This window comes from Oryzias latipes (assembly GCF_053564925.1).
Source record: "Oryzias latipes strain Hd-rR chromosome 1 unlocalized genomic scaffold, Olatipes_Hd-rR_3.1 chr1_Y".
Lineage (NCBI taxonomy): Eukaryota > Metazoa > Chordata > Actinopteri > Beloniformes > Adrianichthyidae > Oryzias > Oryzias latipes.
The window spans coordinates 3,997,414-4,014,119 of record NW_027616335.1 but is presented as its reverse complement, the minus strand read 5'-3'; the positions used below and the strand labels follow the sequence as shown (position 1 = coordinate 4,014,119).

The 16,706-nt window shown below is 37.6% G+C and overlaps 1 protein-coding gene and 1 long non-coding RNA gene across 3 annotated transcripts; both read left to right on the top strand.

Annotated features, from left to right (window-relative positions):
* The first annotated feature begins 282 nt into the window (after positions 1-282).
* Positions 283-7,360, top strand: LOC144990295 (uncharacterized). Its single transcript, XM_078943458.1, has 9 exons — positions 283-337; positions 471-651; positions 749-831; positions 1,359-1,408; positions 1,524-1,594; positions 1,782-1,883; positions 1,952-2,138; positions 2,785-2,890; positions 5,497-7,360. Coding segments are annotated over exons 1-9 (894 nt in total). The 5' UTR covers positions 283-335; the 3' UTR covers positions 5,609-7,360.
* A 2,819-nt stretch (positions 7,361-10,179) lies between these two features.
* LOC144990296 (uncharacterized) lies at positions 10,180-16,596 on the top strand. 2 transcript variants are annotated; one of them, XR_013654296.1, is made up of 7 exons: positions 10,180-10,444; positions 10,952-11,035; positions 11,117-11,195; positions 11,887-11,991; positions 14,986-15,133; positions 15,232-15,313; positions 15,501-16,596. It is a non-coding gene; the product is annotated as an uncharacterized LOC144990296 (long non-coding RNA). The 2 variants fall into 2 exon arrangements; XR_013654295.1 differs by having other exon boundaries at positions 11,887-15,133.
* Positions 16,597-16,706: the final 110 nt, after the last annotated feature.

Below are 16,706 nucleotides of genomic sequence, written 5' to 3'. Positions count from 1 at the left end.
TTTTCAAATCAATGAATTCCTATTATTTACTCAAAAAAACACATTTTTGTCTCATTTTTAAAAAACAAATTTGCATGTGGATGTTTCAGTAATAATTAGAAATGTATATTTCTGATTTGAACACCTTTTTAATTGAGTTTATGTACAAATAGAAACATTTGTCATTTTTTTGAATAGAAACATTTGTCATTTTTTGCTTAAAAAAGTTATGTTAGATCTAGGGCTGTGACGATAACCGCATCAATGCGGTGATGAGGTCATCAAAATGAGGTCCATTTTAAAGTGAGAAGTTGCATTTGCTTCAGCAACAAGACCATCACGGATCAGGAAGTGAAATGTCAGTACCTCCCAAAAAAGAAGTGCTGCATTTCCAACATACTTCCATATCTAATGTTCAAATGATGCAGACAAATACAAGTGTACAACTGCTGTCCTTCTATTGGTCAGTAAAGCTTTGCATCTTTTCTTAGGGAAACAGCAGAACCAGAGAAAAAGAGGAAGAGGGCATCGGAGGACAAGACCCACCGTGAAGAAGAAAGGAGGAAGAAGAGGGAAGGTAGTAAAGGCAAGGAGTTGGAATGCAAAGAGCCGGAAGCCAAGAAGAAGAGGCAGACCAAAGACGACGGCTCGTCTGGCTCTGACGATGATGAGGCAACTCAGCATGATCACACACACGATGACTTATGCTCATCACATGAAGACATTCTCAGTTAATATTCTCCTGCCATCCATTTTATTTTTATCTTAGGAAAACAAAGGTAATAATAAAAAACAACAAAACTCCGAAATGGACAAAGACGTGCGTCGGCAGAAAGCTGATGAAGGGAAAGAGTAACTATGTGAAGAATATTCAGTGAAATCTAAAAGCCCCCGTGTTTTTACTTTGTAGTTCAAGCAGAAGTAGTTAGTTCACAATGACTGATAATTCATTTCTTTATGACAGTTATTGATAGTTCCACTTGGACTTAGTTACTAAACTGCTTGATGCAAAAGCAACCAGGTCTTTAGTTGAATAGCGTTCTAATTCAATCAAATTTGATTTAATATTGTGATTTGCTCTATTTTTTATAGTTTTTTTCCTTTTAGGTAAGAGTAAAAATCAGTTGTTTGTAAAACTAGAATGTGAATTCTGCATTCTGAGTCTGTATCGGTGCTAGAACTAGGATTACATAAAGGTCACAAATGGCTATTTCATACAATTCAAAGACTTGGATGAGGCTGCAGAGGTGACAGTTATTGAAAAAGCAGAAATGAGAAATGAAACATACATTTTCTCCAATAATGAGACAACTAGTGTCTTATCTTTTGCACTTCCACCTATAAACTCTAGATTATGAGAGATTCTTTTTGATTTTCAGACCAAACAAAGACGGCGCAAAGAAAACTGAGGCAGGGGTCAAGAAAAAAGGTGTGCAGGAGTTTAATCTTTTTGGCATTTCAGTTCAGAACCTAAGCGTCTGTCGTCTGAAGTCAGTAAATTTGGTTTTTCTAAGTAATTTGTCTGGTTTCTTTCCTCTACTCAGAGATGTCTACTGACATGAAGCTCCAGAGGCTCCACACGCAGATCAAAATATCCCTGAAAATAGACAACCCGGTAATCTGTTGAATCTATATCACATGCTAAAACTCCTTTGATCTTTTCAAACCAGAGTGTTACCCTGGAATGAAGGAAAGCATCTTGTGCTGTTTCCTTACAGCTTAACCACATTTCCTTTTCTTTATGTTGACCTGAAATGCACTTTCATTGGTCTGATGTTGGTTCCTGCCTTTCCCCCTACCAGGATGTAAAGAAATGCTTGGATGCTTTAGATGAGATCAGCTCTCTTCAGGTCACGACTCAGCATCTTCAGAAACACAGTGATCTCATTTCCACACTCAAAAAGGTAAACCTCTAAAGAAAATGTTTTAAATCTCATCCCACTGCTGACAAAAAACAGGATTTGTGTTTTAGATCCGCCGATTCAAAGCTAGCCAAGACATAATGGACAAAGCCACCATGCTGTATAACAAGTTCAAGAGCATGTTCCTGGTTGGAGAAGGGGACTGTGTGCTCAGCCAAGAGCTCAACAAGTCTTTAGCTGAACAGCGGCAATACGAGGAAGCAAAGAAAGCTGAGCAAGTCAAAGAAAACGCTGCAGGTACAATATATAGATTTACTGTTTTCTTTTTGTTACATTCAGATACTTCTGTGAGTTTAGAAACATCAATCTGAATCTCACTTTCTTCTTTGTTGTTGCTGTCTGATTATAACAGTAGGACAGGAACATTTCTCAATTAGAGAAAAATATAAGTTTTATAATTAACAAAACAATGCAGAAAACCAAAGTAAAAAAATTGTGACATTTCATCAAACAAATGGTTTTTTAGAAGTTTATTTTGGATATTGGATACAAATGTTTTTCTAGAAAAAAGCATGTTCTTTAGTGACAAATCAATAATGAGCAGTAAGTCACATCTAAACCAGCCAAAGACCAGAAACCTTAAAGCGCCTCATGCAGTTTCCTGTCCTCTTCCAGGGGAGATCAGAAGGTCTCTGTAGTTTGCCGGCAGAGGCGGTTCAAAGATTTCCAGCCACATCCTTGCTGGAATTCAGTTTTTCCAACACAGGTCCATAGTTTAGTCAAAGGTCTTTGTTTTTGGGTTCAAAGTTTAGCTAATTGGTGTAAAATCCTTCAATTGAATGGAAGTCTGGAGTGCTGCATGTGTTATCACATGCTTTTCTTTCTGTGGTAGTTAGAATTGTGAAATGACATTTCATCAAGACTGAAGTGGTGATTGTTTCAGACTCTACTGACAAGATGACCAACGGTGAGATGAGTCCTGCAGAAAAGAAGGAAGAGATGGAGCAGGAGAAGTTCCTGGAAGACTCCTCAGCAGCAGAAAACCACAGGTGTTTGATGGAAAACTTCAGTGTTAAATAAATGGATCCTAAATGTTAAAGGACATTTGTTTTAGGCTTATCCTCTTTTTCCATTAGTGCCTACACTATATTACCAAAGTATTGGCTCAGCCATCCAAATGATCAGAATCAGTTATTAATCACTTTGTCCAGCCACAGGTGCATAAAATCAAACACTTTGGCATGCAGACTTTTTTTACAAACATCTGTGAAAGAATGGGCCGCTCTCAGGAGCTCTGTGTATTCCAGAGTGGAACTGTCATAGGACTCCACCTGTGCAACAAATCCCAGTGAGAAATTTTGGTGGAGGAGGAATTATGGTGTGGGCCTGTTTTTGCAGGACTACTTAGACTACTTTCCTTCCTCTTCATTGTTTTATGTCGGAACGGGACGTTTCATCTGGAGGAGGGGGGTATGTGACACTCTTTACTTCCGCATTGGTGTTTGGATGACAGGTTCATGACGTAAGGTGACAAGGGTGTGTGAATGAAAAGGAGAATAAAGGCTACACCCAAACACAATGAGTTATATTGCCAGAGGAGACCACGTGGCTCCTCATGGGAGGAGAGCACCGTCATCTTGGAGTTACTGCTGCAGTGCATGCATGGGAACATTGCTCCACCACCTTCAGCCAGGCTTCCCAAGTGGGCGTTTCTCCTCTAGCTCAGTGTTTTTCATCCTTTTTTGAGCCAAGGCACACTTTATCCTTGACAAAAATCCCTTGACACACCAGCATCCAAAAATTAAAAAAGGAGAAACTCTATGGTCTGTATTGATGTACTGTCCCTCCACAATCTCACTTGCATTTTTGTGATAATTGTGGCAGAAAAAACTGGAAGTTGCAGCTGTTTTTTTCTAAAAGATGTAATAAAAGTTAAGTTGGTTTTCAGTAATAATTTTCAACTAAATTATTTGAAATTTTACCCTCTTCCCCGTTCGAACGGTAAAAAACTGAGGGTTCGAACAGGGAAGTGAAACCTGAAGGAAGATCCGCCTTCCACGGTCAGAAAGGTCATTTCAGTTCATGTTCAACTGCTGTTAGGTGACGGAGGTGACAGTGCGTATGTCCACAGAATCAGCATACCTAAGGCAGACATGAGGTTCCCCCCAGCCCCCCATCTCCTTACGCTCTTTGGATTTGTTGTCATCATCAATGAAGGGAAAAGAGAATTGGATAAGTCGAATGCTGCGTGTCGACATTGTTACACAAAGATAGCAAATGCCACATTAATTTTTTTTCAGGCCAGTGTTAAGTTTTTGGTTTCTGGCAGCTAATAGGTTTTCTTATTTTATGAAGCAGATCACCTGAATAAGTCAGTTTTATTTATTTTTATATAAAACCAATAAATGCATTTTGCAAGTAATTTTTTACTGCCTTTTTTGTACTGAAAAATAAAACAAAAATAGATAGAAAAAAACTTTATTAATCTCCCAAGGGAGAAATTCAGGCGTCCGACAGCAAAACACAGACAATAAATAACAATAAAATAATAGTTCATAAATAGTAGTTCATATCAGATTTGTTAAACAGCCGTACCGAACTAATTACACCCAAATGTGTATACATACATACATGCATAAATATACACACACACACACAATCTATATTAACAGGCTATCATTCTAACGGCAGAAAGATGATAAATTTGTTATTCTGGGAAGTGTATATAACTGCAGCAAAAACAAAATCACGTTTTCAGACTTTACAAGCTCTGTTAAGGAACTTAACCAAAGATATCCTAACAGTAATCTCATCATTGGAGGTGATTTCAATATGGTGGAAGATGAATACCTTGACAGATTTCCTTCAGCATTTCAAAACCATCATTATAATCCTCCTCTTCTTCATTTATGTAGAGATTTCAATGTTTCTGATGTCTGGCGCCGTGATAATCCTGATGTTCAAGCGTTCCCCTGGTTTAAACCAGACGGATCTGCTAAATCTAGGTTGGATTTTTGGTTGACATGAAAATCAACAGAATTTTACATCAATAGCTAAAACTTCAGCTGCACCATTAACAGACCATTCTATGATCAAGCTCATTATTCAATCTCGCAATAATCCTAAAAGCAAAGGTTACTGGAAGTTCAACGCTAGTCTATTAGAGGACGAATTTTATTCTCAGGCGATTATAAATGAAATCCAAAGGATAACTAACGACTGACAGTTCACCACTCAGAGGGAGAAATGGGAATTTTTCAAATTCAAAGCAAGACAGATTTCAAAAACTAATAGCAAAAGATTGAGCAGAGATGGTAAACAAAAAGAAATGGAAATGATCAGAGATATGAACTCTATTTGTTGTAAATCTCTATTGAGTGAAGGTGAGAAACAGAGAGTTGCATTCCTGCAAACCTCTCTGGATAATATGAACATCTCTAAAGCCAAAGGTGCTTTTATTAGATCTAGAGCTAAATGGGTTGAAGAGGGAGAGAAAAGTTCAGCTTACTTTTGTAGACTGGAAAAAAGGGGACAAGAGAGAAATGCTGTTATCAGATTGCTAATTAATGGCAGAGAAAGTACAAATATGGAAAACATGAAGAGAGAAATTTTCCAGTTTTACAGTGGGTTGTACTCTTCTTCTTATTCATTTCAGGATGCTGATCGCTTCTTCAACCACATCAAGGGTTTGGCTCCTAAAGTGGATGAAAATTTTAAACAAGTGTGTGAAGCAGAAATCACTATGGAAGAAGCAGAAAAAGCCATGAGAAGTTTAGCTGTAGATAAATCTCCAGGATCTGATGGGCTTATCATGAACTTTTACAGACATTTTTGGGAACACTTGAAAGAGCAGTTTTTGTTGGTCATAAGTTGAGTTGAACATCCTTTTACCATGAAGCAGGGTGTCAGTACCCTGATTCCTAAACCTGGGAAAGACGCCAGACTAATTGATCATTTGAGATCAATATCCCTCCTCAACAGTGATTATAAAATTCTAACCAACATTTATGCATCTAGATTAAAAACAGGACTGAATCAGATCATCTCAGACACACAATCAGGGTTTTTAAAAGGACGTTCAATTCACAATAATAGTTCTTGATTTGATTGACTATATCAATAAATTGAAGATGATGGCTTCATTTTATTTTTAAATTTCTTTAAAGCCTTTGACACGGTTGAAAATGTTATCAATACTTATAAAAAAGCTCTGGTTTCTGTAAACTCAATGTCCCGGGAGAACAGTTAGCCATCACTCAGCTGGCAGACGACACGGCCACATTCAAGAAAGACAGTCATCAAATACCAGAGATCATTCAGACTGTGGATTTCTTCTCTAAAGCATCTGGTTTAAAACTAAATCTCAGCAAATATGAATTGTTGCCAGTTCACTATTCTGATCAGTCAGTTCTTCATAACACAGCTGTTAGGACTGTTGTGAAATATCTTGGTGTTCATATTACCAAAGATAGTCAAATAATGGAGGAAATGAACTTATGGAAAACTTTAGAGGAATGTAATGTCAATTTAAACATGTGGTCACATTTCTTTTTTGGGCAGAGTGTTTCTCACTAAATTAGAATGTTTATCCAGATTCATTTATCCAGCATATTCACTCCCAATTCCTAAATCTGCAAAGAAAGCAATAAACCAGGCCAAGTTCAACTTAATCTGGAAAAAATAAAAATTATTACAAAAAAAGGAACTATAATTCAGGATTACAGTGAAGGTGGATTTAAAGCCATAGACTTTGAAAGTTTGGATGGTATGATTAACATAAATTGGCTTAGGTCTTTTCTGCAAAATGGAAGAAATATTTGTTTTCATATTCCTTCAAACATTTTCTCTCATCTAGGGGCCACTGAGTTCCATCTAAAATGTGAAAAAACTTCCTATTAAACTTTCTACTTCTCATCAGCAGGTGTTACTGTACGGCAAACTCATATACAAACATAACTTTAGTCCACATAACACTCCCACATGGAAGTGTCGGTATAATTAATGTAGGAACAAATCAAAATTTTACAAAAACTGGATTGATAACGGTATTTGGTCAATACTACATATTATGAATGATAATGGAAACATTATCTCATTGGAAACTCTTTCCAGTAACTTTAAAATAAATGATAGAAAACAATAGAACAACGTGATCAAAGCAATCCTTCAGACTTTGATTAAAATGTCCTCCAGTTTGGTTCAAAATGTTCAAGTTCTGCTTTTATCTCTGCTGTTCGATGGTCGACCGCTTAATTCAAAACTTCGAAGCTCATTTATACGATCTTTGTTTGTTAGATAATTGTTTCCAACATCTTACAAAAATCTTTCTATATCACGGCGTTACACAAGAGAGGAAATAAGCAAGTAAAGATCTCAGTTTATTAAATATCCAATTTTCCCAAAATACAAAGAAATCCATTTTAAAATAATGAATGCAGTCTATCCATGCAAGGAACTGCTACACATACGTTTTGGTTTTCCTGAAAATAACTGTTCTTTCTGTGACATAAATAATAAAACACTTGATAATATGTTTTTTGAATGTATGTATTTTTACAGTTTTTGGGAGGATTTCTTTTTTTGGTGCTCCTCAAAGTTTCCCTTTGTCAAAGAGATCATGTATTTTTTTGTCTTTCAAGTATGTGTATACAGCTGGCAATGACATGAAGAAGACTGCAGTGTCAATATAAACTACATCTCTATCCTTACACTGATGAAATAAAGAAAGAAAAAAAGACTACATACAAACATTATGTTGTTAACCAGCATAGATGAAGTGGGATTGCCACCAGTTTCTGGTTGATCTATAATCAGGCTTTTCAATTTAAAATATCACCAGGCTGCAAGGTTTGTTGGTTCTCTTTTCCTTCAAGGCTTTGAAATTCTGCGGCGACTGATGAGAAGTCAACACTACATGTTCCTGTTGAACCTTCACACTTGCAGAGCTTTTTTGAGGGAGGCTTAGCACCTTGAAGCTCTCCACTCTTTAGTAAAAGTGAAACCTTTGGGTGAAGTCAAGACATGTTTGTCAAAACATACAACTTCAGCCAATCCCCACCACCAACTTATACACAGAGATTTCTTATCTAACACAAGTTTATTATCTATGAATTGAGGGTTTTTTAACCCCAAAGGCAGCACACCTTCAGGAAGCCTTTATTTGCAATACCTCTTTGTGCCACGAGAGGTCCCTCTACACCAACTACTCAACCTGTTTACAGAATGAAAGGATGTAAGAGCTCCAACATTTTTTCCCCAAAAGTTTTCTTTATTCAGAATCCTTTTTGGGTTTCCCATTTTATTGCAGCAATAATCAAATCCAGCCATGGGGTTCCTTTGAATAAAACTCCTCTTCTAATCTTGAGAAAAGTGTTCAAAAGAACACCCAGACAGGGCCCCAGAGAAAAAGAGGAAGAAAACCATCATGTCATCTGCAAAACAACACTCAACATGCTGCATTTCTGCATACAGGAATCCAACTAAATGTAAAATGGATGGTGTCTGTTTTGCAGTACAGGGCCATCGGATTCTTCCAGATAAGATTCTGAATGTTTGAGTGCTTGAGGTGGGCTCTAGCATTTCATGCTAATCCACATTGAGAAGTTCCATGATAGAAAAGAACTGAAAGAGCCACCGTTTTCACAGAGTCAAAGCTTCACAATTAATCTGCCAATAGAAGAGAGTTGCACACACAACATACAATCATTAACAATATTAGTATTTTATCTAGCTGCAGCCTCATAAATAGACCTGCTTTCACAGTCTTCCTCATTTCCAAAAACGATTTTTGATTAGGATTTCTCTATTACAGCAGACTATAAGGTTATGAAACTCTGCAAAGTAAATACATCTACGGGAAAATAAAATAAAATAAATTGTTGGGAGACTTCAAGAGAAAAACGATAGAGATTTTTTTTCTTTCCAAACCAAGACAAGATCAATGTCTGGAATGTATTCAAAGCCATTGTAAAAAATGAAATTGTTAATAAAAATAAAAACCTGAAATATTAAATGAGAAAATTAAATAAATAAAAAATACCAACTCCAAGAAAATTTGGTTTACAGTGGTTAGCTGAAAATGATCATTGCAATGATGCTCCAACATGTAATTATTAAAAAATGTATTTTTGTTATAGGAGATGATTGATCAAAATAAAAACGGTTTAAAAGCTATGTGGAAATGTTTGCTTTTAAAGTACACAGGAAGTCTTTTTTTGCCATTCTCATTTCTTAAAGAACAGAGGTGTTTGATAACTAAAATAAAAATAGCTTACAGCCCCTCACAACCACAACTTAATATTACCGGTGCAACAAGTATATTACGGGCAATATAGGAGCTATCCAGCCGTACCGTTTTAGCCTGATGCCAGCTCAGATGAGGAAATCAAAGATGTACATTATTTGTCCTCCATAAGGAGAAAAACACTACAAGAACATGTTGACAACAGTAAAACCACGATTTTCATTTAAATGGGTCTTCACTTTGACATTAAAAATGTTCAATAACACTCAATGTTATTGAATATAGCTAAAACATTTGGTACATTACTTTAAATATAGCTAGTAGGTGGAACAATAATTGTAATCAAAACTCAATCCAATTTGGGTTGGATTACAATTTTCAGTTAATTAGTGTCAACCTAATACACATTTTTGAGTTGTTTTTTTTTTGTGGATAAATTCAATTAAGAAAGAGTAAAGAAAGTATTACTTTCCAAAAAATAATAAATTCTTAAGGTTCAAGAATTGGGCCCACTGTTAACTGAAATTTCCAAACATGTAAAGCTTTTTTTCACCAGTAGATGGCAGTAAAGTTTGGAGTACTGTACATACCCTTTTTTAACTCAAAACCGTTCTGTGGATCTGGAATGTAAAAGTAAATCATGTTCCTATTATTATTACAAAAACCTTCATCATAGTTTCTAAAAAGTAAGCTTGTTTTAATAACTGTTTTGCTGTGCTTTCTCATGTGCACGATTGTTAACACTAAATGATTATTTTATCAGTCTCCCACAAAGGAATACCAGGATATCTATCTATCTATGATATGGCTGTCAGGCTCTTTCTTACACAGCCTACGGGCATTAAAGACAGGAAAATCCACAAAGAAAAAGTAAAAGAAAGAATTTGAGTAATGTGGCTTAAATTCATTGAGAGGCATCACACTTTTAAATGTTGCTAATTTTCATGGGAGCTGTGTGGAAGTTAATGACAATATGAACAACACATATTTTCAGAACCTGAAAGGATTCGTTTTACTCAAATAGTTTTGAGAAATAAATGAGTAATTTTCCTACATTACCCATAATGCCTATCGCCCGGAAGAGTCCTCTTCTTCTACGTTTTTTTCCGTCCTCTTGTTTAGAAACATGGCGGCGTCCGAGCAGTCGACGTTTCCAGACACAAACATCCCTGAATATGAATACATTGGCGTTAACACCAATCCGTTTCTCATCGGTTCTGTGCGAGACGAATGGATGACAAGACTGAGGCCCAAGGATTATTCATACCAACAAGAAGACAAAGACACATTTGAAGCTAACTTTGCAGAAGCGATGGGGATAGTCAGACAGTGAGGAGGCTGAGCTCAGATCTGTCTGCAGGTAGACACAGCTACCTAGGAACGTTTTTTAAGTGTGTTTTTTTGTAAATAAATATTTTTTTTCATATAAATAAGTATTAAACTTGTAACTCTTAAAATAAACCAAGTTGCAGCAGTTAAAGAAAGCGAGTTGCGTTGATGCGCTTAAGCTAACAAACAGGAAGTGAATTACAAAAATGTCCTTTCAACTTAAAATTCATATTTTTAACATAATTTGACTCCATATCAAGCAACTAAATATTTAAGTTATTCATTTAAAAACACTTGTGCATTCACTTTTGGATGAATACAGACAATTATTTGTAACACATTGTGAGTAATATAAAAAAATACAATTACAAATCGTTTTAAATAATTTTATAATCTTTGCCTTCCGTTGGAATTTTCTCAACAATCCAACAGGAAGTAGCTTGACTTCTATCAAAAAGCTAATAATAAGCTTGAGTTCATTCTCTTACTTTTGACGACTTTATCCCAATCAGATGTCACACTTATCTTTTTTTTCCAGCCTGGATTCCCTTCGTTGCCATGCTGAAGATGAGCTGCCTGATACAGAAGTTGTTCCTCCAGACTCAACACTGAAAACTCTGATGTAAAAACATCTCACTAATAGTTCTACTGTTTTAAGCTCCAATGCTGCTTGATGAAGTATCTGTTCTCTTTCCTCTAACAGACAAAGAAAAACAAGGCAAGATCACAAAGCTTCACTAAAGGTCAACAAGAACCGACATGATCTCTATGCTGATGAGCTGGTGAGTTACTTTAAAGTCATTCAAGCTAACTCGATGTTAGGGGATGAGAAAATTCACTTTTGTCCTTCTCTGTGCTCCGATTCCCTTAAATATGGGTACGGTTGTTGATTGACTTGCATGTGAAATCAATCTTAACCCCCATTTTTATCTGCCTCTACACAAGCCTGAGATCCTGCCAGTGTCTGCTGTGAAGGAAGGCAGACTGCTGGACCGTCCTCCAGTGTAGCAAATGTCAGACTTTCTATCAGTGATATGGTCAATTTGGTAGTTTTTTTTTGAGGGGGGAGAATAGGTAAAGAATGCCAGATGGCAACCTATGCAAGGGTAAGTCATACGTCGCTAGCAACAAAAACATTTGGAACGAAAACACCTATTTAGCATTAGAAAAACCACCATAAAGCTGAGAACGCAGCATTTGCAGCCAGTGATCAGACTACGACTACAGCAGGAAGAAGCAGAGGTACAGTCAGCGTCTCTTGATCTTATGGCAGTGATGTGAGCAAAGCTACAATGAGGAGACTTGGAGTGTTTGTGGAATACAAGTCCTTTTTAAAAACCTGCAGAAATTGGAATCAGCAGATCAGCCTTGTTCTAGGGTGAAGACATGTTTAAATAAAATGTTAGTCCCATTTGTGCAAAGTGTGTTATTTGAGAAGAGTAACCTAAGACTCTTTTGTCTGTGTGAAACCAGGAGCGTCTAATTGTTGGCCGGACACCAAAAACAGAGAGTGACCGGATTCCTGAAGGGGAAATCATTCTGACCATCAACGTCTACTACCCTGCTGTTTTTGAGAAGGTACATTTTAGTCGTCTCTGACTTACAGTCTGACAAGAAAAAACACATTTTGTTTGGATTCCTGAATTGCTACCCCTAGGAAACCTAATCAGGAAACACAGCATTAATTTTCATTGTTATGCCGACGATACGCAGTTGTATTTATCCATGAAGCCTGACCAGAATGACCAGATAGAGAAACTGAACGCCCGCATCAGTGACATCAAGACCTGGATGACAATTAATTACCTCCTCTTGAACCCAGAAAAAACTGAGGTCATTATACTTGGTCCTAAAAACCTCAGAGATGCTCTGTCTGCTCAGATAGTCTCCCTGGATGGCATAAGTATAGCCCCCAATTCCACAGTTAGAAACCTTGGGGTTTTACTTGACCAGGATTTATCATTTAAGGCTCACATATCTCAGACGTGTAGAACTGCCTTTTTTCACCTGCGTAATATTGCTAAGATCAGAAATATACTTTCTAAGAGTGATGCTGAAAAACTCATCCATGCATTTGTTACGTCGAGGCTGGATTACTGTAACTCCTTGTTAGCAGCGTGTCCTAAGAGTTCCTTAAGAAGTCTCCAGCTTGTTCAGAACGCAGCAGCTAGATTGTTAGCAGGAACTAGCAGAAGAGATCACATCACTCCTGTGTTAGTTTCGCTCCATTGGCTCCAAGTTGATTCCAGAATCAAGTTCAAGATCCTCCTGTTAACCTATAAGGCAGGGGTCGGGAACCTTTTTGGCCAAGAGAGCCATAAAACGCCACATATTTTTAAATGTAATTTAAAAAGAGCCATACAATAATGTAGCGTCCCTTTCCCACACTGAGGCACGGAGACTTAACCTCTTTTAAGGTTCTTTATTCTGGTTACTGTAGACCACAACAAACGCCGTACAATTAATTCAGCAACTCCTGAATCTCTCCTGTCGACACCAGACGAGAGCGCTTCTCCCAACTTTATATTCCCCTGCTCCCGCTCCAGCCCTCCCATTTCCTTATTCGGCCCATAGCTGAACCCCATTGGTCCAAACTACCTAACAACAGGCTGAGCGACAGAACTGAGAGCCAATCAGATCTCTGCTTGATGCGTTTCATGAACTCCAGAACTTATAACGCGGCCCAACAGCAACCCAGTCCAACTCGGACCGCAACGATATGTTTGAAACTAAATATACAAGTGAATGTCTGCATTTGATGTAATTTCAACACTTTTAAAGTACAATAAGTCTGTGGATTATTTTTAATAACATTGTTATGCTATTGCTAATAAATGATGAGTATTTCTCGTGGTAGTTTTGCTGATGGTCTAGTCTGGTTGATACGTGGTGAGTTTCTGCTTCATGCAGGCATTGAGACTTTAAACGTGATCTTATGTCTGACTGTTCTTTAGATGTGAGGCAGACGCTCACATGCAGACGTGGAGACAAACACACACTCACACACTGCAGTGAGTGACGGGCAGCGGGTTTTACGTTTTTACAATCCCTGCGCGATTCACCTGCTGCCTGTCCCCACAACACCTCAGCCCCACCCTCTGCTTTCTCCCTCACACATCCCGTCCCCGCAACTGCGCGCTCTTTCTCAGAGACGGGAGCGCGCACTTTTAGGCACGGCAATTCACAGGTTTCCAGCTGGTATAAACTCTGTGAAATTATAGATAATAGTAAACTGATGGTGCTGGCGCAGATTTTTCTCTCCAAGCACCGCTACTACTGCGCGCCTCTGGCATCGCATCGCGCCCGAGAAGGACTGGACTAATGATAAAAAAAAGCATAATTAAAGATTTGTCTGCGAGCCACATGTGACCATCAAAAGAGCCATATATGGCTCGCGAGCCATAGGTTCCCGACCCCTGCTATAAGGCCTTACATGGAATGGCCCCGTCCTATATTAAGGACCTCATAGTCCCTTACCATCCAATGAGAACACTTCGCTCGCAAAATGCAGGACTGCTTGTGGTTCCTAGAATTAGTAAAAGTACGGTTGGAGGTAGAGCGTTTAGCCACCACGCCCCTGTCTTATGGAATAAACTCCCAGCTCATGTAAGAGAGGCCGACTCAGTTTCTACATTCAAAGTTAGACTGAAAACATTCCTCTTTGGACAGGCTTATTGTTAGACTAGTTAGTATTCAGAGATTATTTAACTTAATGTTAGTTTGTTTAAATTAAACTTAATAATAACTATTTCTTTTAAAAGGCTGCTAGAAGTTTAAGCTATGGTGCACTGGGGTTCTGTCCTCTTTCCTTTTTTACTTCTACCCTTCCTCTCCTCTATTCTTGATCATAATTTATCATTTAGTTCTCCATGCCTCTGTTTGGTGCAGTGCGATTCATGTATTGTCCCTCTTTTCCTCTCCCCTCCTGGGGAGTGGGAGTGCTTCCAGACTCCAGTTGTTTCATCCGTGCTCCAGTTCCTGACCGTTTACCTCGTCTCTGCTCCTGCTCCTACACCTGGCTGTGGATCCTGCCTCTGGTTCATCTCTGGCTCGTCTCTGCTCTGTACCTGACTGAGTACCTCGTCTCTGCTCCCGCTCCTACACCTGGCTGTGGTTCCTGTCTCCGGCTCGACTCGCGCCTTTGACTGTCCCCACAACCACGGCTGGATGAAGCTCGTCTGCTGGACTTTTATATACGTAGTTGTAGATTTAGATAAGTTAATTCTTCTCTAAGAGTTCTGGTAAATCGCCTGTCCGTCCTGGGGGAGGATCCCTCCTTAATGTGGGCACCCCTGAGGTTTCTTCGTTTTTTCCGGAATCCGTTTTTTTGGGAGTTTTTCCTTACCGCGAAGGGGGGTCTAAGGGCAGGGATGCCAGTATAGCTTAGTCAGTTTGTTAGTTCATTTTAGTATTTTTCTATTGAACTCTTTGTATTCGTGATCCTTTTGATTTCATGTTTTACTTCGAAGCCCATCGAGACGACTGTTGTTGTGATTTTGGGCTATACAAATAAAATTGAATTGAATTGAATTGAACTGAAAAGCAGTTCAACCATTAGTCCATCTTCCACAGTTTAATTACATCAGATGACTCTGCTGATGAACCACATTGAACCCAAAACCTCACCGAGCTCAGAGACGCTATCTGCTGCATCAGCGACTTGCAAGTGTGCGGCGACTTCAGCAGGACACCAGACATGGCTCCAGATTTCCTCTGCAAGGTGACTCGGATCTGACTTTACACCAAACTGCTGCGGTGATTGTGATACTTGAAAAGAAGCTTAACCTGAAGGTAATACTTTGACATATTCTGTTTCAGGATCATTTCAAGTCCGCCTTTTTTTCTTTGAGGGAGTTTTCTACAATGACATGAGATTCCCAGAGTGCCAAGACATCAGCATGTATGTGTTGTCGTCACACATAAAGAAAAAAATCAAACTTTTTTTTACTTTATTTTAAAATGAATTAAAATCAATAAAGTCTGTTAGTAGAAATGCTCCCAAAAATGTTTAAACAAACTTCATAATGCAGAAGTACATCATATTTAAAGCAGTTCTGTTGGTGAACTTTCTATTTATTGTGGTGCAGAACTACTATAAATTGGGCCAAATCCCATAACTTCCCACCATTCACACAAGCCAAGATGGAGGACACGCTGCTCCAGGATCTGAAGCTGAAGGTGGGTTTCCCGATGTACTGCCATCAGGGGATCTGTGAACATCTGGTCATCATCACAGACGTCCGGTCGGTGCTTCCAGTGCTGCTCAGCAGCCGCTTTCACTTCAAGAAGGCTCCACCTCTTTTCATTAGTAGAAGTGGCATTTCACTGCAGCTCCAGCTGATGCCAATAAAGTTGGATATGAAGATATTTCAGAATAAGAGCTTTTCTGTTGAATTTTGAAAGTAAGAATTTATGATTTATTAATCAAAGTTTTGTTCTAGTTACTTGAAAACAGTAAAAAATTAAAAAAATCCCAATTTTATATAAATATTTTTCATACAATTTATCTAAAATGTAATAATTTTCTATTTTAAATTTGTAAATCAAATAGCTTTAGTTCTTTGACAGTGACACTGAGACTCAGCACCAAACCAAAGGTAGAAACACATGAACCACAGTGTGTGAAGGACTGAGGTACTCAATGATTAACAAAAATACAAACGAATTTGTCAAATGATGTGTAAACACGTTCTATCTGCAATTAATTTGTGGAAACTTTTCACTTGAAACCCGGCACAATACTTCTGGGTTACACCAAATTGATCACGCACATGAACCAGTTGGGTAAATCTATTGTTTTTTTTTATTTTTTATCTTCTTATTCCTTTTATTTTGGGCAAATCTGTTGTTGACTTTCTGACTTACTGTTGACTTATTATTGATATATTATTATTATTTATTACTATTGACTTACATTTGATTTTATTATTATTATTTACTATTAATTCATTATTATTATTATTATTGACTTATTATATATGTATGTTGTCATTATGTATTGTTATTTACTTACTATTGAATTATTGTAGGGCTTTTCTAAATCATTTAAATTACATGTCAAAGAGGTCTAAAACTTCTACATGATGAAAAATTATTTTTAAAAATTCTCTGTAATAATTATTTTCTTTGTTAGAAGTCCTGCAACTATGTATTTTTCATTAAAGTTTGAGTTTATAAGGCTGACTGCTTTCTTATCTCTTAATTACCCACAACAAATGAGGTGTGTGTGTGTGTGTATATATATATATATATATATATATATATATATATATATATATATATATATATATATA